Consider the following 24789-nt stretch of genomic DNA (forward strand, 5'->3'; position numbering starts at 1 on the left):
CTGAGCTCTCAATTTGGAAGACAGCCTGGCTGCACAAGCAATATGCACATGAAAAGTTAATTAATTTAAAAACTGGCACATTTTTGATTACAATATATGGAAGACAAAAATATTAACTTCCAAATTTAGATTGAGAGAACTGCTGCAAGAAGAGTTCAGCAGTAGGAAGATAAATCAGTAAGATCCCTCTTAATGGCTGACCAAGTGTTTAAAGAGACACACACAAGGAAAGACAATTCAACTGAAACAAAACTGTTTTTTCTAACAAAAACCACTGCTCACAAACAGGCTGCTCATAAACAGGTCATTAGGTGGCCCTCTGACTCCAGGAAATGGGAGCACAAACCAAGGTACCCCATATTCCTGTCAAATATTCACCAGTGGCCAGAAGTCTGTGAAGGGATGGGAAGAATTAAAAAAAGCAGAAGCTCAGAAGTGATGCTTGGTCAGAAATTGTCCCATAGATCATGGAGACAGGTCTGGTCACCACAGGTCTGGCTAAACATGCCCCTGAAATCAAGTTAACACATCAAACCCAAAGATCTGTCTGAGAAATAAATGAAGAACAAAAAAGCAGCAGTGACTCTATGCCCTAAAAGAAATTACCAAGCATAAAATCACTGAATGACAGAGCATGGGGAGGGAGTGCTGAGGAATTCTAGCACACTGTGTCCTAGTCCTAAACCAACCAGGCCTTCACTTCAGCTCACATCAGTGCTGCACTGACACCACCAGTGATGCTGCTACCAGGAATATGCCAAGATCTGAGACCACAGCCCAAGAACTGACCCCAGCTGGGCCAGGAGCAGGAGCAGCCCCAGCCCTGTGCTCCCTGAAGGCACACAGACCTTGCCCTTGCACCCAAGGAGCTTACAGTTAGAGCAGGGCAAGATTTCTATATTGGGAGGGCAAATCCCAGCTGACACAGGAGAATTAGGAGTTCATGGAGAAGGTCACAGCGTGCCGAGGAAATGAGAAGGGACAGGAGCACGTGAGGGGCTCTGATGCTGCAGGACAGAAACGTGCAGCCACTGAGCCAGCAGCACAACAGGAGCCTCAGGAATGTGGGAATCCAATTAAAGAGCTGCCAGGAAGCTTTGGAGGGGGTATTTTAGAAGACAAAACTAAACAGAGAGGTTCCAAAGAGGGAAGTGAGTGACCAGACAATATTGGAGAATCAGCCTTCTGCCCAAACCTGAGCTGGGTGTCACTGCTCAGCTCCTGGCTTCTCTCTGGCTGCTCACAAACTCATCAGGCTTTGAGATGGTCAGAGGCCTATTTAAAGCTTCAGAGTGGAACACAATGCTCATTAATCACTCCAGGCATTTGTGGGAGAGTATGAAGGAAGTTCTCCTGTCCCAAGCAATTCTATCTGCACTGAAGGGAAAATTTGAGTCTTCCTGGAAAGTGCCAGACTCTCTCCACTAACAATCTGCTTCAGGTCACTCTGTATTGCACTGGGTCAGCCTCAGATAGCTCCATGAACAGCCCTAGAGCACGCAGGCTGCCCTTGCAGCCTCCAGCAGCCTCCAAGAGCTTGTGCTGAATGCCCTGGGTTTGGAGTCCATCCCTGTGAGCAATGTCTGAACTCTCCTCTGTGAACTCCCTCACTGCATCTGTGTGGTCTGTGATCACCCCTTTGCTCACTGGGGACACAAAAGCCCAGTCAGAGCTGAAAGGATTCAGATGGCACAGAGCCCTTTCCACAGTGCCAAAGAAAAGGCAGAAATGAGCACACACAAGAAGAGCATCCTGCAAAAACATTTTCCTCAAATCCCTTCTTCACATTACATTAGAGAGAATCCCTCTCCCCACACTTCTTCCCTGCTGAATTTTGCAAGAAGGCTATGCCAGAAACACACTGAAATATCAGTTTCTTACCTTTATCTGTTTCATTCTTCAGTTTCTTGCCACTGCTCTTCTGGATGCCCTCATTCACATTGTGTTTTACAACTTCAACCGGCTCACGCTTTTCCAAAGTGCCTGAGTCAGAATTATCCATCAAAGGAATATAAGTAGTTGCTTGAATAAGAGGTTCATCCACCAAAACTGTAATCATAAGTCCACAGGATGGGTTAAAGCTTTGTAATAATTGACACCAACATTTTTAGAAAAGGTGCCACAACATTAAGAGCTGAAGTAAAGAATCTCCAACCTCAATAGTTAATTATACTCTCCATTTCTATTATCCTTCACAGTTTAACTCATTAAAGCTCTTCAGGTAAGTCCATTAAATAAAGGTCTCTAATGCATAGTCATTTAATAGCTTCAATTAAATTTCTACTTCCAAAGCTGTCTTTTAGCATTTTAGCAAGAAGAGAAGAACCTTTACATTTGACTTTCATTTCACTTTAGTAAGAAAGCTGCACGTGGCATCAACGATTTTACTTGTGGCTGTGGAGAAAATTATTCAGCATCCCTAAAATATGAATAAAGCCTTCTGTCCCTATTCTGCTAAAAGCTGGTACTTCACTGGCACCATTTTCATGGATTACATCACCTGTGAACTCAGCCACTTGGGCAGAGCATGCAGCAGGGCAGCACTCGAGCTCATTTTGCATGCAGACTCCACTGCACTTAATGAAGATCTCTCATCCCTCAGAGCAGGTTTGGGCATCATTAACATGCAGAGAGGTGCTCAGAGGCTCTGCCTGACCCCAGCCCTCCACTCCCACACCCCTGGATCACCGTGGTGAGGAGCAGCCTCTGCCCGAAGAGCTCCTCAGCAGAGACAGAAGCAGGAGAGGGGAGAGCAGGAGCGACAGAGCTGCAGCTGCTGCTTGCCCAGCTCCTGCTCCACGCTGCCTGCAGGATGCCAGAGGCTGTGCATGGGCCAGCAGGCAAATCCCTGCCCCAGCCAGCCCACAGTGCAGGGCTGATGGACAACAGATGCCAGGCAGCAGCACAGAGAGAGGAGAACTGGGTGGGATGCAGGGTTTGGGCATCAGAGCAGAACAAGGATGCACTCCTGGCTGCCAGAGAGCCAGTTATGAAACACTCCTAAATTCTGGCTCTGTAAAAGGAGTGGAATGAGCCACATGGACCTTTTTGTGTCACCTGGTGTCTCTCCACTTCAGCAGCCAGCAAACACCTGCAGGTACATCACAAGCTCAGAAGAGAGGAGAGCTCTCCTCTAGCAGAAACAACCATCAGCTGCCCTCCTCACATTTTCCCTTCCTCTCCTTATGAACTTCCCTCCCTTGCAACACCTATTTAATATCAATGAGACATTTTGCAGTATGAAATCCCCACAGTCATGTCTTGGCTAATCCTGGTGTCCACCAGAGCTCATTTTTACTCAGTCATTGAAAAGAAAACAGTTTGCATTCAAATAATGCATGAGCTATTGCCCTGTAGCACTGACAGCTCAGCTTTGCTACTGCTGAGCTGGTACTGACATCTCCTGCCCTGTACAGACAAGTTCGTGGCCCCTAAAAAAGTGCAATGCACCCATTTCCATCAGGAAAAGCATGAGAATAAAAAATGATCACATAAAAGGTGATCACATCAGTAGGTTTTTTCCAGCAATCATTTAGGAGTTTTTCAGCTATACGGGAACCCTACAGAGCTTGGAACTCCATCCTGGACTGAACAGGGCCCACAACAGATCTGCACCCTCATAACCTGACCAAAATATAAAGGGAACAGTGGGTAACAGTGCTCCAGGAGCAGCCCATCAGCTCCAACTTCACAGCTGCCCCAGAAGAGAAGAGTCTTGAGGAGCTAACAAGGTGGCCTCACAGCACTTCATGGTCACCCTGTGCCCAAAAGCCAGACACAACAGCAGTCATTGTAAAAAATTAAAAAAAAAAAAAAAAAAAGAGAAAAACACACAGACACAGAGGCACAGTAAGCCAAGAGGACACAAGAAGCAGCATCTTGGCAGAGAACAGGGGATGACAACAGTGAAGGCCTTGAGAGCAAAGATGAACAGTTTCTGTTGGAGCAAGAGCCAGCCAACAAAAGGACAATAAGAGAGGAATGTGGTTAAAGCAACTGGCTGAAAAAACTGCAATCTTGTTTGGGGCAATGACTGCAGCAGCTCCAGACATGCCTTGCTCAGAGCAACTTCAAGTCTGCTCATTACTCCTCCTTCAAGTGTGGATATTTGGATGCAAGAGAGCTCAGAAAGGTTCACAACATTCATTATCCCGTGCTCAGTGGTAGCAGGTGTTTATAACATTTAACAGGATCTCAAGCTCAGCAATCTTTCCTGCCTGGAATTCCTGCTTTTTCAAATCAAGAGTTACTATTCTCTGAGCTCCTTTTCCAAAGGAAGAGGAACTAAAGCATGGATGGCAAAAAGGTTTAACAGTCAGGTTTATCTGAGCAATGTCACAGACTGGATTCTTACCATTATCAACTTTCTGCTTCTTTGCAGAGACCTTCTTCTTCCCTGACACATTTTCTTGTTTTATCTCCTGGTGGAGCAGCACTGGCTCTTGCTTTTTGGCAGGAGATACAACAGAATCAGTCTTACTATCTTGATCATCTGCAACAGACAATTGAGACAATATATGTGTATTCTCAGCATTACCTTTCAATCAGCAGATCTGGAACAACCAAATTCTCCAATCCCAGGAAAACAAACTCACATCTTTTAAACAGAACACAGATTTATCCCCATATACATACACACACAGACTCACACACAAACACACAATTCCCAGATCAGGTGAGACCCCAAAGCAACAGGAAGGTTTAGCAGAGGGGAGCCACAGCACCCAGTGATTTTTTTAAGACAGGAATCTCATGTGCAAGCAGAACACACAGCAATGCAAGGAACAGTTTAACAACTCCAATCCAGATTACACTGTGACAGAGCAGACAGCACATATTACCCATATTATTTTCTTATTTAGAAGTGTACTCTTCCCCTCCATGAACCCACTTGGGCACTTTAAACACACACCCCCAATAGCTACTGGGACTGTGAGAAGCAGAAAATAAGTGTTTCCCATTAGGGAGCTGTTCTTTTTAAAAGCAGTTTCTAGTGAGAAATTTTTTTATCATTCTGGACAGCCTGTGCTATATTAAGATTCTTGTCAGAGCTGACACACACAGCACAGGGCTCTGGTGTCAGCTCCTGAAATCAAGGAGAAGAGCTCGTTGTGGCTGCCCTCAGAACTGTGCTTGCAGACCACATTTTAACTGTGCCACAGAGATTTGCAGAGAACACCCACAAGCAAGATTGGATACTTTCTCTGTTGGTAGTGGGTGGGTCTTTTTTTTTTCACCAGTTTTTTGGGGGTTTTTTTTCAGAAAAAGAAAAAATCTACCACATCAAGCAGCAATGTCATTCTTTTTCCTCACTCCCCGTGCAGACATGCTGTGCCTGCATCTCACAAGGGAAACTGCAAATATCTTGGGTTTCATTTATTTCTAGAACTGGGTATTTTTATTCTTTTTTCACTTCTATTCCTAGTCAAGACAACCACATGGAGACATATCCTGATGAGGATATGGTCAAGACAGTCAGAAGTGATTCTGATTAATTTTTGGTCTGTTCCAGGTTGGATATTTCAGTCACAACAGCCAGACCAGTTTTAGCATCAGTTCCATTCAGTTAAAGAGGTGTAGCAGGTGGGCAGCAATGAATCAAGCACCAATCCATGAATCAGCCACCAAACACCTCTCTGTGCATTAAGCCTGCACTTAGAGTGATTTATTTTGCAGACTGCTATTAGATTTCTTGAGATGCCCTCCCTTATCAGAGCAACCACTCTTAGGACTCTGCTTTTTCACTGCCTGGCTCAGAATGCACACAGCAAAAATATCTCCTGACTTCTCTCAGGTAATCAGAATTTTGATTGAGAGCAAAGCAGCCAAACCACAGAGCAAGGCAAAGGAATGAGCTGCTCTGTTTCACTTCATCTTTACTAGAAGAAAGCAAGGCCGGGAGGAGGAAAACCAGAGCACTGCTGCCAGATGAAAAACAGGGGGGAAAAAAGCAATAGCTCATAAAAAAGGAGAAGGTTAGAAAGGAGCTTTGCCCCGTAGAGATCAGGCAGAACAGTTGTGAGAGACACTCTGTGGCCTTGCAAAAAAGCAGAACACGGTTTTGGCGTTCTGTGCAAGAAGCATATGCAACATCAGATACCCATTCCATTTTTCTGCTTCTTCTGCCCAGACTTCTTCTTAGCTGCTGTTGGTTCAGATGGTGGAGTGGGCTGTTTTGTAACAGGGACTGGATCTACTTTCTTGCCTGAAGACTTGGATCCTTCCGAGTCCTTAGTTACGTGATCATCTTGGTTGGCCTTGTGCTTCTTCTCCTTCTTCTTCCTCTCCCTGAGGCCGGCGGGGGCCTCGGTGCCACCCGAGGGGACAGCGGGGACAGCAGGGACAGGCTCCTCATCCGTGCCCAGGGCATCAGACAGCTTAAAGTCCCGAGGGGCACTCTCTGAGTCGGACTCGTGGATGTTCCCGTTCTGAGCCTCTTTCTTCTTGTTCTTCTTCTTCTCCGTTTTCTTTTTGTCGGCCTTGCTGGGCGCGAACTTCAGGTCCCGTTTCTGCTTGGCGAGGACCTCGTCGTACAAAGTCTCTTTCATGAAAAGCCAGAAGAAGAGGAAGATGACTGTAATGACCACAGAAGGGATGAGGATGATGAAGTAGGTAGACTCGTAAAACTCCATTGTGCTTTTTCTTAGCTATGATTTCTTTAAAAAACCTACAGGAGAAAGGAAAAAAAAAAAAAGAAAAATTAGGTTTTGAACGCTTTTTCCCTCAGTGTTGTTTCCTCCACCAATTATAATAATAAAAGAAGATTTCTCCTTGTTATAGAGCAGCCTCAAAGTAGCTTTAATAAAATTACCAAACTACATCAGCCATAGAACAGTTTCTGCAATCATTTACCACTTGCTTCAAAGTTGTTGGCCTCATAGGAAAAGTGGAGTTTGCCAGACTGCTGATCTGGGGAGAGAATAATTCCCTTCCCTAGCTTTTCTTCATCCTCCTCACTCTTCCTTCCCACTTACATAAAGTTAAAGCTTTTGATTTCAGAAATACATGAGACAGCACTTCCAGAGGCTGTGAAAAAGAGACCACTAAATAAATACAGAACTCCACTTTTTTCTTTTTTTTTTTTCTTTCATAAATCAAATATAATGAATTAAGATTCTTATCCTGGTAAGCGGGAGTTAAATTTCACCTTCCTTTTGTTCCCAGATTTATGACAGCTTCAGAAGTGGAATGAGGAGAGGACAGCAGAGAGCCCTGAATTTTAGTCAGCCATAAAGAATCAGGTATTTTCAAAACTGCTTTTTGAAGTCTAAAACCCAGCTTTACACTCATGAAAATTCCATACATTTATGGGGAAACAGGAAGATCTGTTACTTATTTTGAACATGTGATGGTATAAAAGTTCCAGGGCACTTATACAGAACAGATTATTTCAGGATAATCTGCTGAAAACAGTAGTTTTGTCCCAAACGTTAAATTTATTTTATTTCTAAAAAAGCAGGAACCACAGAGTTTAAAAAAATGTCAGAACAAAGTTTAAAAACCTAACTTTGGGGTCAAAAACAAGCCAGATTTTCCCAAAGTCAGAACAAGGTTAAAAAACCTAACTTTGGGGTCAAAACAAGCCAGATTTTCCCATTTCACAACTGATTGCTATAAACAGACCTGGATTTTTGCAGGAAGAATCCAAATCTTCTCCAGACTGCTTGCTCCAAGAAGGAAAATAAACCAAAAAAAAACCACCAACCACTACCTAATATTGTAAAAAAAATCCACACTTAATCCAAACTAATTAGGCAAGTGCAATTCCCAATGCACCAACTCAGTTTGAAACCCACCATGGGAAGCACATGCCACAACTTCATTTTCCTCTACACAAGAAAAAATGACTTTTCAACTCCAGAGTCCCCTGGGACACCCATCCTCTTGGGGAATGAAAGGCAAGGGATTTAACCCAGGTTGTTCAGAATATTTCCACTGCTGCTTGAAAAATGGAAACAGATGTGTCTGCCCAGGGCACAGGGAATAAAATGCACGTGGTGCAGGGAGAGGGCAGGCTCTCCTTGCCTCTGGGCAGGAGATTCACTCATCTCAAGTTGTTTTACCTCAATTCCTGGCTGGTTTGGAAGCTGCTAGCACAAAGTGGTTTGTGCCATCCTGCCACAGTGCAGAGAGCTCGGTGTGGAGTCTGGCTCTGGCTCAAAAGTTGTTATATAGAATAATTTCTGGACAGAGAAGAGTTCCTGTGATAATATATTTGTACAGTGCATTGAGCAGCACAGAAAGCAGGGCTTGGGAACTCTAATTTGGCTATTAAGTTATCCAAATAAAAGACTAACACTTCAATACACTAATTATTCATCAGTTGTCTTAACATTAAGTCTCCTCCCAGTTTGTATTTATTTTCTGCGTGTACACAGCTCACTGAAAATTACAGGGTCTAAAATTACATCCAGCACAGAAAGTTTTGGAAGGGCTGAGAGGGATGGGAAGAAAAGCTTGTCTTTTGGGGGGAAAAAAAAGAGCACAGATGCTCAAAACTAAGCTGGAGCATTCAAAATGATTAATTACAGCTACTTGATAAACCCAGCTCCCTGCACCAAGTGATCTAATATTAGTCATCTCTTGAAGGAAACAGATCTTGAAAATTTGTCTCAGCCAAAGTCAATATTGAATGCTTACGGGGAAAAGCTAATCCCTAAAGTAAATATGTAATTAAGCAGATTTTTCACAAGTGTAATTAAGTTGATCATTACAATCCACTGCTGCAGCAGCTACAATAGCCAAGCACGGGGAGCCCAGCTCATGACAGCAGCACACAGCCAGCCATGAACTCATGGCATGGACAGGCACACCCTGCACAGCTCCCAGCATCTCACACAGATGCTCAGGGCAAAGCACAGCTCGGGGTAACACTGCTACAGAGCTTCAAGGCTCTTCAAGAGGGTCAGGAGGGCACCATGGCCATCCAGGCAAGACACGCTCTACAGACAGAGACACACTGAAAAGCTCTGGCTGCTTCCAGAGGAGCCATAAATCCATGATGACAGCAGCCAGTCTGGGTGGGGAACGTGAGCTGGACTGGCTGGGCTCTGATCTCAGAGCTGGACAGGCTCTGCTGAGCCTCTGTCCCCCACCCTGATCCCCCTCCCTGCACTGCCCCAAAAACGGGATCATCTCCCACGTCTGGAGCATGACACTGCAGTGATGAGCTCCATTCCTGCTCCTGTTTCCCTCCTGCTCCCTGCACTGCCCCAAAAACGGGATCATCTCCCAGATCTGGAGCATGACACGGCAGTGATGTGCTCCAGAACATCCCCAGGCTCCATTCCTGCTCCTGTCCCCATCCTGCTCCCTGAAATTCCCCCAAAACAGGATCATCTCCCAGATCTGGAGCATGATACTAAAGTGATGAGCTCCAGAACTCCATTCCTGCTCCTGTCCCCCTCCTGCTCCCTGAAATTCCCCAAAAACAGGATCATCTCCCAGATCTGGAGCATGACACTGCAGTGATGAGCTCCAGAGCCTCCCCAGGCTCCATTCCTGCTCCCGTCCCCCTCCTGCTCATCAGGGCAAAGCCAAACATGAGCCACACAAACCTTTCCACTCCAAACACTGATCAGAAGAAAACCTCTGAATTTATGATCAGATCTGATCTCTGAACTCCATACACAAATCCAGCTTTTCCCATAGAAGCACAGTTTAAAAAACAAAAAAACAAAAAAAAAAAACTAAATCTAAATAAAAGTCTCAGGGTGTAACTAGAATTGATTAAGCACACAGGAACAGCAAGCAAAAGCTCTGCTCTGATGGCCACACACTAATTTCTCATCCCAGCCCAGCAAGGGTATTTAAAACTCACTCCAGGAGGATCCCACTGCTGCTGGCTCTGTGCAGAATGACAAAACAACATCCATCACACCACCCCCTGCCAAAATGTCTTTATAAAGTGGCATCCTTGCCATGGGGTAAATTGGCAGTGTTTTGGCTCACACACAGTTTCCAGTTGTCCTCTGACAATCTACAATTACTAACAGTTTCCATTTATATTTCTGTATTACACTGAGAAGCCATCTAGGAAAAAAAAAAAAAACAATCTACGGGGGGGAAGAATTCTATGCCATACAGAAAGAAACAGGATGAAGAAACTCATTCTGTTAAAGCAGAAAAAAGCAAATGCTGCATTGACACACCTTCACCTACCAGCTTAACTGCTCCATTTAGTTTTACTATCCTGGTTAGGAGACACTCTAAAAACCAAAAAAGGCACTTTTTTCCCCCAGAAGTGCTGCAATGGGACTTTTATAATTTGCAGCTCTGAAGTCTCCAGGGTGGCTGCAGCAGCTCCCCACCCACCCAAACCCACAATCCCAGCGCAATCACACTGCACTCCCCCTCCCTACTGCCTACAGAGGCACAGCAACTTCAGCTACACCTAAATTTCAAGGTATTTGGTTAAATACTCACCTTTCATCTGTATTTGATACTCAACCTGCTCTTGCTCACGTTTCTCAGAGCCCAGCCCCGTGCCAGGCTCCCCCCTGGCAGACACGCTCCCGTCTCACCCGTGAATTCCAGACCTCACAACATCCCCTCAGTCATTCTGAAAAAGGGGAACAAGCTGCATCTGTCCCAGGCCGTGCACAGACCCAGTTACTGTTCCCATCCTGCCTTTAACAAAAGAATTGCACTTTTGTTCCCCAAACAGAGCCCGTGCCACAGAAAAATCACTATTTCTGAACTCCACTGTGCTGTTACTGCCTGCACCTGACTTCTCCTGCCAGTTCATGCTGCCCTGGATTTTCTGACCCACCCTCTGCCTTTCTGAATTTAAATCTCAAGTTTCACCCTGTGCAGATACCACATTTCACAGGATATTCATTCAGTTTAGGTCCAGGGGATTAACTTACTTGAGAAGATAGAAATAAATTATAGCTCCATCTGGCTAATGAGTCACTCATAGCTTAGCCCCAGCACATGAGAAGCACGGCTTCTATAAAAGCTTGGGTCCCAAAATGCACATAATCTTCAGGGATTTGTGCCTCTTTGAAAAACTAACATTAAAGGGGGAAAATGCAGGTACCAAGGTGCCTTTTTTTAAAATACTAAGCAGTTTAAGAGATATCATGTATTATTTAGCCAAGGCACAGCTCCTTTAATTGGGATATTTCCCTGGGATTTTCTCAAGCTGGCAAGCAGACTCACATCCAACAGTCACTAGGAGCACAGCAAGAAGTCTCAGAGCCGTATCTGAATTCAATAAATTCCTCAAACAGATAACATTATTTTTGTTCTCCCTATTCTGCACGCAGCTTGGAACACGCTCCCTATCAGCCAGCTGCAAACAGGATCCTCTTGAAAACAGCTTCACTCCCAAGCTCTTCCTCCCCCAGAGATGATGCCCAGCAACTTGGGTAACTGAACCCAATCTGCCACAGGCAAGGTATGAAATTAAACAAGAAGTTCAGCCTCTCCATGCCTATTCCACATTCATACACAAGAGCAACCAGCTCTCTGTGACTTGTCTGTATTACCTGACTAAAGCACTGCTCAAGCTCTAGGGAGGGGGGCTGCCAGGAAAACCTCAGGGTAGTTCATTTAACATCAGTGCTGGTACTGCATATGGGAAAACTGCAGAATTACAGCTTAGGTTGGTTTAGTTTTGGGGTTTTTAGGCAGCCCTGTGTGTTACTGAAAAAACAAGATAGGTTTTTCATGTCCCAAGATAAGACACAAAACACAGCAGAGCTGCTGGGATGTGACACAAAGAGCTGTTGGAGCAGACAGGGATTTTAGCCCATCAAACTTGCTTGAGTTCATGAACAGCTGGCTAACTTCAGCAGGTGAGCCACACTGAGCTCAGCATTCCCAAAAACACCCATTGCAGAGAGCACCAGCAAGGAGCTGACTGCACCCGAGCAGTTCTTTCACAGGAGAATTAAGGTATTGCACACAGACCTCAGCTGACACCTACATAAAGAAAAGGCACAGCTTCCAGTGAAATCACACACAATCTTCTCACAGGTCACTTTTAAATTGCACAGTTTGAAGTCATGCATGAGGCACTCAGCAGCCAGAAAAGCTGAAGGTCCAAACTGACCTGCGAGTTTTGATCCCAGTGGCAAATCAGAAAATTACAGGAGAGAGTGACAGAATATCCTGAGTTGGACGGGACCCACAAGGATCAGAGTTCAACTCCTGTCCCTGCACAGACACCCCAACAATCCCACCCTGTGTTTGAGAGTGTGTTCCAAACACTCCTGGAGCTCTGGCAGCCCTGGGCAGTACCCACCACCCTCTGAGTGAAGAACCTTTCCTGATATCCAACCCAAACCTCCCCTGACACAGCTCCAGCTGTTCCCTCACGTCCTGCTGATGCTCAGGAAGAAGAATTCAGCATCTGCCCCTCCACTTCCCCTGTGAGGAAGCTGCAGCCAGGATGAAGTCTGTCCTCAGTTCATCCCCTGCAGGCTGAACCAGCCAGGTGACCTCGGGCACTCCTCTCATGCCTTCCCCTCCAGACCCTTCCATGGCCCTTGGGCACTCTCCAATACCTTCCTAACCTTCTTATATCCACCTCATGGTAAAATTTAACCTATATATTTATACTCTTTTTAAAAAATATAGTTTTATATCTTTATTTCCACGCTCTGTTTACACCAATCCCCCCAAACTGGGGGGGAAGCATAAAAAACAACATTTCAAGCTCTGAATTTTTCATTTCAATTCTTGCCCTGACAGCATGATTTGTGCAGCCCCAGGAGAAAGCTGCAGACACTCAAAAACACCAACTGAGCCATTCAGGTGTTAAAACTACTCTTCCCAGGAAGGAGACCTGTTCAAGGGAAGCTCAACAGTGCTTGACACCCCCTCCAAGGTGCTGACAGCAAGAGCAGAGCAAAACTTGTCAATAAATCTTGCTCTCCACTTTATTTCACTGATACAATTAAGCCATTTGCAGAGCACAAGCTCAGTGCTTCAAATACCCTCTAGGTAAATATTTTCCATTCCAAACATGCCGCTGTTTGTACCATCTGTTGGGCTCTGTCTGCTCTCAGTCGCTTGATGTTAGTTAACACAGACAAGCTCTTTATTAAATTCCAGAAAGAGCAGCTTTGCTTCAACAAAAGCCTTTCCTTTCAGAGGGGGTTCTTTTGATACAACTTCAGAGCCAACACCTGACAAAACGCAGCAGCAGTGCTGAGAGGGAGCTGGGAGCACAATAAGGCTGCACCACCTCGCCACCAGCACCAGCAATGTCCTTGATCTTGTCCCAGGGAGCACCCAGGTACCTCCCACGAGAGGTTTCCACCACAGCCTGGCTGTTTGGGCAAGTTCCTACAAGATAAGGCAGGGCAGGGATTCACCAGGAGGCAGCTGACGCCCTGAAACCACCTGGGCTGGAGGATAAAGAGCCCAGAACTGGAATTAGCATCAGTGAAAGTGCAGCGAGCAACCTGGGTTTAGCAGGGGATAAAATGCACACACACCTGCTGCTGGCACAGAGCAGGGAAAAAGAAGCAGCCTCTGCATTCTGATATCCCAAACTGCACAGAGCCTGGCACAGCAGAACCCCACCAAAGCATGGGCACAAATACACTGATATCAGGTTTGTTCCCTGTGCTGGGCACTGCTGTAGCACCTCCAGTCACAGGGGCAGGTTTGGGCCCCTCATGAAAATAAAGATATTGAGGAGCTGGAGCTTGGAAAAGGGAACAGAGCTGGGGAAGGGTTTGGAGCACCAGGGACAGCTGAGGGGGCTCACCTGGAAAAAAGGAGATTCAGGGGACACCTTCTCACTCTCCACAACTCCCTGACAGGAGAGGGCAGCCAGGGGGGTTCAGGCTCTGCTCCCACAGAACAGGGGACAGGGCAAGAGGAGACAGCTTCAAGTTGTACCAGAGGAGGTTTAGATTGGATATTAGGGAAAATTTCTTCATTGAAAGGGTGGTCAGGCAGTGGCACAGCTGCCAAGGGCAGGGGTGGAGTCCCCATCCCTGGAGGGATTTAAAAACTGCGTGGATGTGGCACTTGGGTCATGGGACAGTGGTGGCCTTGGCAGTGCTGAGGGAATGGCTGAACGTGATCTTACAGGGCTCTTCCAACCTAAAGGAGTCTATATTGCTCAGCACAGCAAAATTTAAGGAAACCAAAACATTTCTTGCAGTATTTGTGAGGGGATGTCACTTGGAATAAAAACCAGTGTGCATCAGGACTAGCAAAAAATGTCCTTGGCTCCACTAGACTCCAGAAACTGCAAGTTTCCCCTTTTCCCACTAGCAGCTAACACACACACACACATCCCTATTATCCCCAGAGTTAGAAGATAACAAATTATCTTTACCTTTTTCCAAAGCGCCTGTAAAAAAATCAAAGGTTTCTTTCTTCCAGCAGGAATTACTCAGCAAGTCTGCATCTTGCCATCCCTGCTTCCAAGGAGTCCCTGAGGCTCCCCCAGCTCCTTCCTTCACACACTCATGTACAGACATGCTCTGCCCACACCACCGTGAACTATTTGAGAGGCATTTAAACACCCAAGCAGCCAGCTCAGGCTATTGGGTAAGCATTTCTCCTTTCCCTGCTCTCCACGCAGGCAGGGACCAGATCAGACATTTGCTCTTCAATCACCGCCAGCTTCCGTGCACAGGGAACTGGGAAGTGATACTTCTCAAAATAGGAAGGAATAAAAAAAGATTACAGAATTTTCTCAAAATAATACTACAAATAAGAGCCAAATCTAGCAGACTTATGGCCAAAGCTGAGCTGAGGTTCCCTGTCTGAGCAGCAGTTCCATCTGTCGTGTAGTTTTTGAGCATCAAGGGATCTCCTGCAACATGAGCCCCAAAAAAAAGCACAAACCTGGTACAGATTCGAGCCAGGACTCTTGGGTCAGACAAGCATTAAACACACACAACCACACCCTGAAATCTGCTTCTGCCCAGCACCTGGACACAGGGAGGGACCAGGCCACACCTGGTTTTATTCTAATTAGCTGTCTGGGAAATTCACAGGGGTTTGTAAAATCCACACTCCACAGCAGCTCAGCTTTACCACACACAAAAGCCATTTACGCAGCTTTAAAGTGCTGCACACCTCAACAAAGGCCTTAAGACAGCTGTTGTGGTCTAGGGTATAAATAGACATTCACAAGATAATCTTCACCTTGGACCCACAGAAAGCCTCAGGGAGCAGCTACCAGCCCCTAAAAAGCCAGGGCAGGTACAATACAGGTCTGAGCCCAGCTGGGTTTGCTCACTCTGACACAGCTTAATCCCCTTCTGACGCAGGAAGAAGATGCATTACTGTAAGTGTGTCCATTCTGCACCTACCCCTGGCATGCTCTATTACTTTAACTCAATTAAAACAAGGTCTGAAGCATCCATGGCAATGATGCACTTTACCATCCTCTGGTCATAATTCAGGCAAAGCCTCAAATTCCAAGTAAAACAAACAAAAAGAAAATGAAGGTCATCTCCTGAGAAATTTAGGGCTGCTACATCCCTTTCATATCCTTACATCCAAGTGTGGAAGGAAATTTTTGGTTGTGAGGCTCTGGCACAGGTTGCCCTGAGCAGCTGTGGCTGCCCCATCCCTGAAGTGCTCAAACACAGCTTGGATGGGGCTTAGAGCAGCCTGATTTAGTGCAAGGTGTCCCTGCCATGGCACAGGGGGGAAATCAGATGGTTTTTAAGGTCCCTTCCAAACCCAAATCATTCCATGATTCTATAACAGAGGAAAGCAGGTATGAGAAGTAGCTTCTCAGTACTCAAATTCCTCTCATACCTTCACAGCAATCTGCAAAGAGAAAACAGCTGGAATGAAACATTTTCCCTTCCCAGTATATACAGCAAATATAACTAAATAAAATATACATTTCCTTATTATGAATTCTTGTTAATATTTTTAAAAATAAATGTAAAATAAGAGGAGACAGAAACAAAAGAAGCAAAGGCTTTTGGTCCAGCTTTTTTTATTCTTTTTTTTTCCCCCTTAGCAGATTCTGTGAAAGTATGAATGGCATCCGAGCACTGGGAGCTAATGCTCATTCAAAAAAACAACCCAGCTTTTTCTCCACGAGAGCTGCAAAGAGTCAAGGAGAACATGTAGGTGCATTACCTGCCTGTGCATCCCAGGAGAGGTAAAATCCCTTTTCTGCACATCCCCAGCAGCAGAGCTGTCCCTCCCTGGGCAGGCACAAGCTGTTCTCCATCTGAATTCAGGGCAGAACCGCCCTCGGCGCCACAGCCACAGGAAAACCACGACAGATTGCTAAAGAGGATGGCATCTTGTTTATGGGCTGTGCTTCTCAAGTTTGGACATAACTGAGAAGAGATCAGCCTTAATTTATTGCTTGATTCTCTGGATTTCTACTCAACTTTGACCTTAACTGTACTCACCAGGCAACTTTTTAGCTTATTCACTGGAATTCCTCCACACATATAAGAAAGTTTTCGACCTACCACTTGTTCTGCAGCTCTCCAGACCACCTGGCGCTAAAGCTTTTCTCCCCAATTTCTCACCAGGGCAGCCACAGCGACAGAGAAGCAAAAAATATCCTCAATCTAAGCCTTCAAGGGCAAGCAGGTCACTCAGAGCAGCTTTAGCAGGTCCCTGTAAGTTGGATTTATTAACCTTTGTACCCCCACACCCCGAGGGTGCAGAGGCTGCCAGAACTACAGAAATTGAGCCATGCACAGCCCAACAGTGTCACTGCTGCTTTCTCCACGTTTCCACCCACACTGAATGAGTGAGGTCTCACAGGAGCTCAGGGAAGGAGGAATGTGTGCACCGAGGTGATGGCACAGGACTCTTGAAAAAACCTCAAAATAAATGAATTTGGAACATTTCCTATAGCAATGTATCACCAAAGGTCTTCCTGCAAGAATATATTAAATTCATCTAAGAATATTAATCTTGTTCATATTAAGAGTTTCTTTCCACTACAAAAATAAATCACACAAAGATATTCTTAGTCTGAACACCATAAAAGTGACTTGATCCAGACTTATTTTTGAATGTATATTAAAGGGATAAGAACAGAATTCTTCTGCCAACAAAGACAGGTATTAACCTAAGAGAATCTATTTAGCTTCAGACTTCTTAGGCAGACAAGATTTTACTCAAGTGTGCACACGCTGTCCTTTATCCTGTTGCGAAAGGAACAAAAGAAGAGGAAATGACTAATCAAAGCAGCAGCACATTAATATATTTTGGTATGTGGAAAGGGAAAATTGTAGCTGGTATTTTTAACATTCCCAACAGGAGAATGCAGGGCCATGCATACACCAGGCACGGAGGCTCAGCAGCTCCCAGGAGGGGAAAATAAAATTAAAAAAAAAAGAGAAAAAAGGTGAAGTTGTGTCCCAAAGAGGAGTTCTGTATTTTCCATTTTTCAGCATGAGCTCTGCTGGAATGAGAGCCTGGAAAGGAGGCATGGCTGGGGTCAGCAGCCAGGCCTGAGTGATAACAGGTGCACTTTGCCTGAGCTGCAGGGAAAGCCCAGCCTGGAGAGGTGCTCTGAGGGAAAAGGTGAGAGTTTCTTGGAGCACTGCCACCAGCAAACACTCCTGTAAATCCCACTGCCACCCTGCTCTGCTGGCTGCCCTCATCCACAAGCTGATAAGAGATAGGGCAAGGAAAGTGTCCCAGGTGGCACCCAGCAAGCCACAGCTCACCCACGTGCCACCCGTGCCACCCCATCCCAAGCTCAATGTCCCCTCAGAGCTCTCCATTCATTCCCTGCAGGAGCAGAGCACAGCACCTTCACATCTTTCCTTGTAGTTACTTTGTCACTGAACCCACTGATGTCCCTGTTCAACTGGATTTAACAGCTGGGTTTTAATCCCACACTCCCCCCTTCCCAAAAAATGGGAAATTCTTTAGGGCAGCCACAGTAGCAGGCTGGCTCAGAGCAACAGGGCAGGAGCCTGACTACTGTGATAAACCCAAAATTAGAGCTTCCAGACCCCTTCATAAAAGGGATCAAGCCAAATCAGTCCAGCAGCAGCCCAGCACAGCCATTTGTGCAGTGGGATGGCACAGCACAAAGGCTTTGCTCACTCAGGAAGAGGAGCTGGACTGCTGCCTGTCTGTCCAGCTCCAATTGTTCCCACACTTCATAATTAAGGGCTACAATTCACCCTTTTTCCAATGCCAAACCCCCAAAAGGCTCCTAACAAAACCACTCTAAATACTAAATGGGAAGAGACTGTCATCGTTCACATTCCCTCCCCTTGCTCCAACACTGCTGGATGCAAGGAGACACAGAGAAACTAATATTTAATGTTCTTGCAGAGAGATTTGTGCTCAGCCACAAGCCTGAAGCTTAAGCAGGTCTTTACCCTGGTATCACAAAATGACAGCCCCAGTCATTCCAGCAACAAGATTTTCCCATTATTTCTGTGCAGTGTGCTGTTCCACCCAGCATTACAAAGAGGTTGGACCACTGACAACAAAAAAAAAAAGCTTCGTTAACCTCTCAGTGACTCGACAATCCTATTGTTGAACAGAAGTGGACAAAAGAGAAGCCAGCAGCAGACAGATGCTCTCATCTATCCAAATTCCTAGAGGAAAATGAAATTGAGCTGTGCTGGGAACAGGCTGCAAGGCAGAGGAGAGTTGTTAGCTCAGAGGGAAATCAAAACTTCAGTGATTGTGAATTATATCAGATCTAGATGCTTTCATGTGGTTTCTTCTAACTACCTGGAGTCTCGAGACATTATTTATTGCACACATTATGTCTAAGCAGCTGAGTGATTTCAGTTGTCTCTAAAGAGAAAACTACTGTCAGTGTGGCACAGATGTAGCTAAATGAGAGCATCAGAAGGCAGCAAGTGAAACAAGATTGCTGTACCCACCATCAGACTGAGTCTTGACAATTCTTCAACTGCAAACCGAGAGGAATCAACAGGGAAGTTCTTTCTTCTTTGTCACCACACACAGTACAATAAAAGAATGGGGGGGGAAAGTATCCACCAGTTAAACAACCAAAGTTCACAGAGTGATAATAAATTTTCAGATGTGCCAAGAGTTTAGAAGTCAGGGCTATGCAGTTAGTTTCTCAACACCAAGATTTTAAAAGGGCATAAAGTGTCTTATTTAAACATATTCACTTTTCTTTAAAAATGTTTAAGGCTAACCCAAGAGAAAACAGTGTTTTCTCTAGATCTTTGTGACAGTGGACTGTGGGAATTACTGAATTATAATCCTCAAGAGCCTAGAATAATCTCTAGAGCCTACAGCCTTAAACTTGTGATATAAAGGTTGCACTTTACTGAAGAGGTTGCAGGCTTCAAACAAGTGCACTGCTAAAGAGAGCTTCAGTTTAGATTGGGTGACTGGAGGAACAGAGACTAAACACAGAGAAGTCAAAGTTCCTGTAAGCTGACAGAGGAATCATGAAGGAAATTATCACCACCATGCACAACTACCAAACCAGAATTCAGGGAGTACTACAAGGCTGGAATTGCCTCCTCTGCAGCCCACGCAGCCTGCTAAGCACTGCATCAGCAGCTCTATTTTTACTGTTAATACTCTACGCCACAGTGGTGGGTCAGAAAGACACACAAACACTGGAAAATCAGAAGAGCCAGGCTTGAGCAGGCACTGCTGGCTACCCTCCCTTCCTGTGTGCAGAACAGCTCTGCTGCCCTGAGTGCCCCGAGGAACAGGAGCCAGCCCAGCTTCCTCTGCTCCCACCTTGCAGGGAGGGGCTGCAGCACAGCACAATGCTGGCCTGGGGACAAAGGGGCAGCAAGGCTGCATTTTGGGAAAACACTCTCACTCCTCAACTGTCCGGTTTTCGGCTGTTTGGATGGCCTGGAAAGGCCCGGAGTGGCCTTGGGGCAGCCCGCGTTTCAAAGGACGAGAAGAGGCTTCAGTTCTTTTCTCGGTCTCGGTGTTTATTAATTGTTTATCTAAAAGATTTTCTTTTGGCCCGACAGAGCTCTGCTCAGCAGCCAGCCATGAGCACACTCCCCTGCCCTCCGGGCGGTCACCTATCTTTATACCCAAAGTTACGTGTACAATATTTATCATTTTTCCCCAATACCTTTCACCCTTATTGCCCGGTGCACTTTTAGTAATGACCAATCCCAAAGTGCCATCATCACCACAGAAGATGGAGGAGAAGAAGAAGAAGAAGAAGGACAGGACGCGCCCCAATTCCTCCATCTTACTTCTCTAAACCCCCCTGTACATAAATCCTAAACCCTGTGTTTCACTCTCTAATTAACTTATCCCTTCACCATTCACCCCGGTGAAACCCTCCTATCCTCATACAGGTGTCGTCTCCCGTGTAGGATCAAAGTCCAGCCACCAGACACTTCTGGAACATTCCAGGACTCCCGAGCCCCCCAAGGGTGGTCTCGGTGGCACCTCAGTCCTGAGGTGCTGAGATCCCACACTCAACCCAACAAGGTGCTCCGAGCTGGAATGGTCAATCTGCAGCCTCTGCATGGAGCAGGGGCACTGTGGTTTATTATTTCATTCTTCTGCTGGTAGCAATCAATGAGTTTTAATCCATAGTCATACTAGGAATGATATCTCTAAAGAGGGGTGGATTCTATTTCAACTGTGCATTAAATTTAAAATCATTTGCCAGATTAAAGCACTGTTCACACTCTACTCACAAACCCTCTGAACACAGGCAATGTTTAGAGGTGTGCTCAGGACTGAACTTGGACCTCAGAAGGTCCTGCTGGTGATGGGGCTTCCTACAGCACTGACATTTTGACTTTCTGCTCCAGCAGAAATTTGCACCAGCTGAAAGCTGAACAAACTTCCACAGTAGATATGAATTAGTCTGACTGCTCCACAGCAAAGCTGTCCTTCAACATTTATCCTAAAGCACATTATCAAGCAGGCATAAAGGCAGCACTTCTATATCCAAGCCAGATCCCTCACATTGTAGAATTTGGTGCTGTTAATACTGTTAGAAGCAAAATTTCAAAATGGTTTAGGAACAAAAGAGGCTTTAGAAGCAATCCCTGCAGCACTGGCACCACACAAGTCACACCAGTGCATTTCAAAGTATAAATTGCATCATGAGCTGGAACTTTTAACTCTATTTGAAAGCACAACATGAAGTTTTAGAAATTGCTGCTGAACTGTGGCCATTTCCCTCCTGAGGCAGGTGCTAAGGCCTTTCTCTGCTCTCCTGTGAGACGCTGCACGTATCTCATTTATCAAGGGCAGCACTAAGAGCTCACCTCATCATCCATCCCAAACACCTCCTGCACTACAAGAATTTCACACAGCTCCACTGAGACGCCATCCTTCAGCTTCCACAACAAGATGTGCTCCTGAACAGCACAAAGCTTCTTCTCACCTTGTTAACCTCTCTGTGCTTCATTACCCAGTCTGCTGCAGGCACTCACAACAAGAAATGAGACACAGCTGGTGTCAGTGTCATCACCCACACCCTTTCCTGATATCCAACCCAAACCTCCCCTGACACAGCTCCAGCTGTTCCCTCAGGTCCTGCTGATGCTCAGGAAGAAGAATTCAGCATCTGCCCCTCCACCTCCCCCTGTGAGGAAGCTGCAGCCAGGATGAAGTCTGTCCTCAGTTCATCCCCTGCAGGCTGAACCAGCCAGGTGACCTCGGCCACTCCTCTCATGCCTTCCCCTCCAGACCCTTCCATGGCCCTTGGGCACTCTCCAATACCTTCCTAACCTTCTTATGTTGTGGCATCCACCTTACTCAGGGTAAAACTTAACCTACATATTTATATTCTTTTTAAAGAATATCGTTATATATATATCTCTCTATTTCCATGCTCTGTTTACACCAATCCTCCCAAACCCAAGACTGGGGGGGGGAAGCATAAAAAACAGCATTTCAAGCTCTGAATTTTTCATTCACACAAAGCTTCTTCTCACCTTGTTAACCTCCCTGTGCTTCACTGCCCGGTCTGCTGCAGGCACTCACAGCAAGAAATGAGACCCAGCTGGTGTCAGTGTCATCCCCACACCCTTTAGGCTCTGGCAGCAGCTCAGGAAGGTCACATGTGCTCAGGAATCAGTGCAGTGTTTCAGCAGACCCCGAGGCAATATTTGCCTTTTAAAACACCCAGAGGAGGGGACCAGACTCCCCTGCAGCAGCAGGGAAAAGGCTCCAGCTCCTCCACAGACTTGCTTAATGCTTGAATCACACCTGAGCCACACAGGGAAGAGCTTTCCTGTACCACCTTCCTCCTGCAGCTTTGATGCCCCGGGTGAGTGATGCTGAGGGTTGTTAATATTCCTTTGAGCAGCAGCAGCCCAGGGGATGCTGCAATCCTCCTGACTGGTCCCAGCTCACTAGAAACCCCCACATACAGTGCAATTCAACACCATGAGAACCCTGCAAAAAGTGTGATCAAAGCACATCTCTGAAGTTCTCCTGGTGCTTTCCACTTGTCCCCACAAGGACCAGGACTGCAGGAGTCTCCTAAAGAAACTGGAAACTGTGAAATGCAGATTTGAAGAGTTTTTGAGTTCAAGTGAAGAACCCAAGAGCCCAGAGCTCTGCCCCCAAAACAGCCTCCTAACACAAGCACACACACCCTCCCCAACGTGCTCAGCACTGATCTGAACCCAAGAACATGCCAGGCTGTTAAAAAGGACTAAAAATGCTCAGCAACAGAAATGCAGAGTAATTGAGGTCATTTCTCTCACGCTTCTCTGGGTTCTCACTCCCTTTGCTCTGCTGTCCCACAATCTGCTCCTCCTTTAGTGTGCAAGAATTGAACAAACACTTCACTGCAACCACACAGATCTAAACCTCTGTTGTGTTTGCAATGAAGTGTTTGTTCAGTTATGCTCCAACTTAAGTTACATCTCAAACTATTACTCCAGTAGCCTGTGATGCCAAGCAGGGATTAAAAAATCTGCTTAGAAATAAGTACACCAGACCTGAAGCTGAAAAATTCTTCTTTTGGCACACAAACAGCATAGGAGGAGAGGTAGAATTTGGAGGTGAGGGTGGGGAGGCTGCAAAAGGCAGGATTGTAATGGAAACATCTGATCAAGAATTTTCACAAGCCTTGAAAACTTCTGAAACCCAAGCCCTTCACCAGCACTTCGCACATGCCTCAGACTGCAGCCCATGTTATGCAAGTTCTAATTGTGCCTCCAGAACCCTCTCTCCCTCCCACGGGCTCTGCACCCCAGCAATCCCTGGGTGGAAGGACACTGAGGCAGAGAAGAGCCCTCCCACACCTGGCTTGGGGTGCTGCCACCTGTGCAAAGGAAGGCTGGCCTTGCTGGGCATCCTGAACCAGGCTCTAAACTCCCTAAAAGCTGCTAAAAACCCCTCTGGCTTCATACACACAAACCAAGCTGTAAAAAGGTTCACTAAATTTAGCATGCAACCCAATCCTAGTGGTGGTGCAGCACAGGCTGAAGATATGGAAGTGACCTTAGGTGAAGGCAACAAGGAAAAACTGCAAGCACTCCCATTGAGCTGCCATGGGAAAGCCCAGAGAACCCAATAAAATCCAAACAAAACCTCTATAAATCCTCCAGGCAGCTTGGTGGTTTCCAAGGCTTTGAGATGCCACCTCCACCTCTCTTTTGGACAATGCTGCTCCTTGTCCACACTGAGGACCTTCTCGGCACAATTCTCCATGAGCTTGGAGAAGTAAAGCTTGATGGAGCTCCACCACCACTGCTGCAGCATGAAGAGAAAAAGCAGCTCAGCCCTTTGTCCTTCCAGCACAGCTGGAGCCACACGTGCTGCCCACAGGTGTTGAAGCAAGCAAAGGTCAGCAGGTGTGACAGGAGATACAGCACTGACCTGTAAACTCCATTTTCTGCCAGCCCCTGAGAAGTGCAGACTTCTCAGGTCTGGTGTACTTATTTCTAAGCAGATTTTTTAATCCCTGCTTGGCATCACAGGCTACTGGAGTAATAGTTTGAGATGTAACTTAAGTTGGAGCACAATTGAACAAACACTTCATTGCAACCACAACAGAGGTTTAGATCTGCGTGGTTGCAGTGAAGTGTTTGTTCAATTCCTGCACACCAAAGGAGAAGTGCAGACCTGAGAAGTGAGAAGTGAAGCCTGCTCCAAGCACAGGACACAGAGTTTCCCTGGAGAACAGCAAGATGAAGGAGGCAAAGGAGTTCCTACCTAGTCCTGGGGAAAGGGCCCTTCTTGGCACAGCACCCTAAATCCCAATCTCTTCCCAGATCTGAAAATGCCCTGTGAAAGCTCCAGAGGCTGTGAGCTGCTGTAGCCATGGTGATGCTCTCAGGTACACCTGGAGCTGAAGCACAGATGCTGCAGCTGGTTTCATGTACCTGGTTTTAGGTCCTCACACAGAATTAAAGGCAATGCCTGGTGAAAGCCAAGCTGGGATGTCCATTTGCAGCAATAAGTGATGCTTAGAGGACAAAGCAGCACCAAACACCAAGGGAGCCTTCCAAACCACCTTGGGAGGCAAGAAACAACATCCCTGACCCTGTCCCTGGCCTCACACCCACACCAGAGAAGAGATCCTGAAAGGACAGGGCACACGGGAACAGCCCTGGTTGCTGCAGGAAAGCAGTTCCATGTCCCAGCACAGAATGGTTTGGGTGGGAAGGGACCTTAAAGATCATCCCATTCCAACCCCCTGCCATGGAGCAACTATGCCAGGTTGCTCCAAACCCTGTCCAGCCTGGCCTTGAACACTTCCAGGGAGCCAGGGGCAGTCACAGCTGCTCTGGGCACCCTGTGCCAGGGGCCTCAGCACCCTCACAAGGAACAATTCCTTCCAAATATCTAATCTAAATCTCTCCTCTCTTTGTTTAAATCCATTCCCCCTTGTCCTGTCACTATCTGACAATGAGCTCACCCACCAGCTGA

General features: G+C 46.2%; 1 protein-coding gene across 11 annotated transcripts in view; it reads right to left on the bottom strand.

Annotated features, from left to right (window-relative positions):
* The window catches only part of KTN1 (kinectin 1), an 82660-nt gene that overhangs the window by 50583 nt on the left and 7288 nt on the right, over nt 1-24789 (bottom strand). For 9 of the 11 annotated variants that reach the window (XM_074544011.1, XM_074544010.1, XM_074544014.1 and 6 more), the window contains exons 2-4: nt 6101-6667; nt 4355-4492; nt 1882-2049 (exon numbers count right to left, since the gene is read on the bottom strand). In XM_074544011.1, coding sequence (XP_074400112.1) covers nt 1882-2049; nt 4355-4492; nt 6101-6632 — 838 coding nt within the window. In that variant the 5' untranslated portion in view covers nt 6633-6667. The remainder of the gene's footprint in view (nt 1-1881; nt 2050-4354; nt 4493-6100; nt 6668-24789) is intronic. The other 2 variants (XM_074544012.1, XM_074544017.1) reach the window with 2 other exon arrangements.

This window comes from Zonotrichia albicollis, chromosome 6 (assembly GCF_047830755.1).
Source record: "Zonotrichia albicollis isolate bZonAlb1 chromosome 6, bZonAlb1.hap1, whole genome shotgun sequence".
In the NCBI taxonomy this organism is placed as follows: domain Eukaryota; kingdom Metazoa; phylum Chordata; class Aves; order Passeriformes; family Passerellidae; genus Zonotrichia; species Zonotrichia albicollis.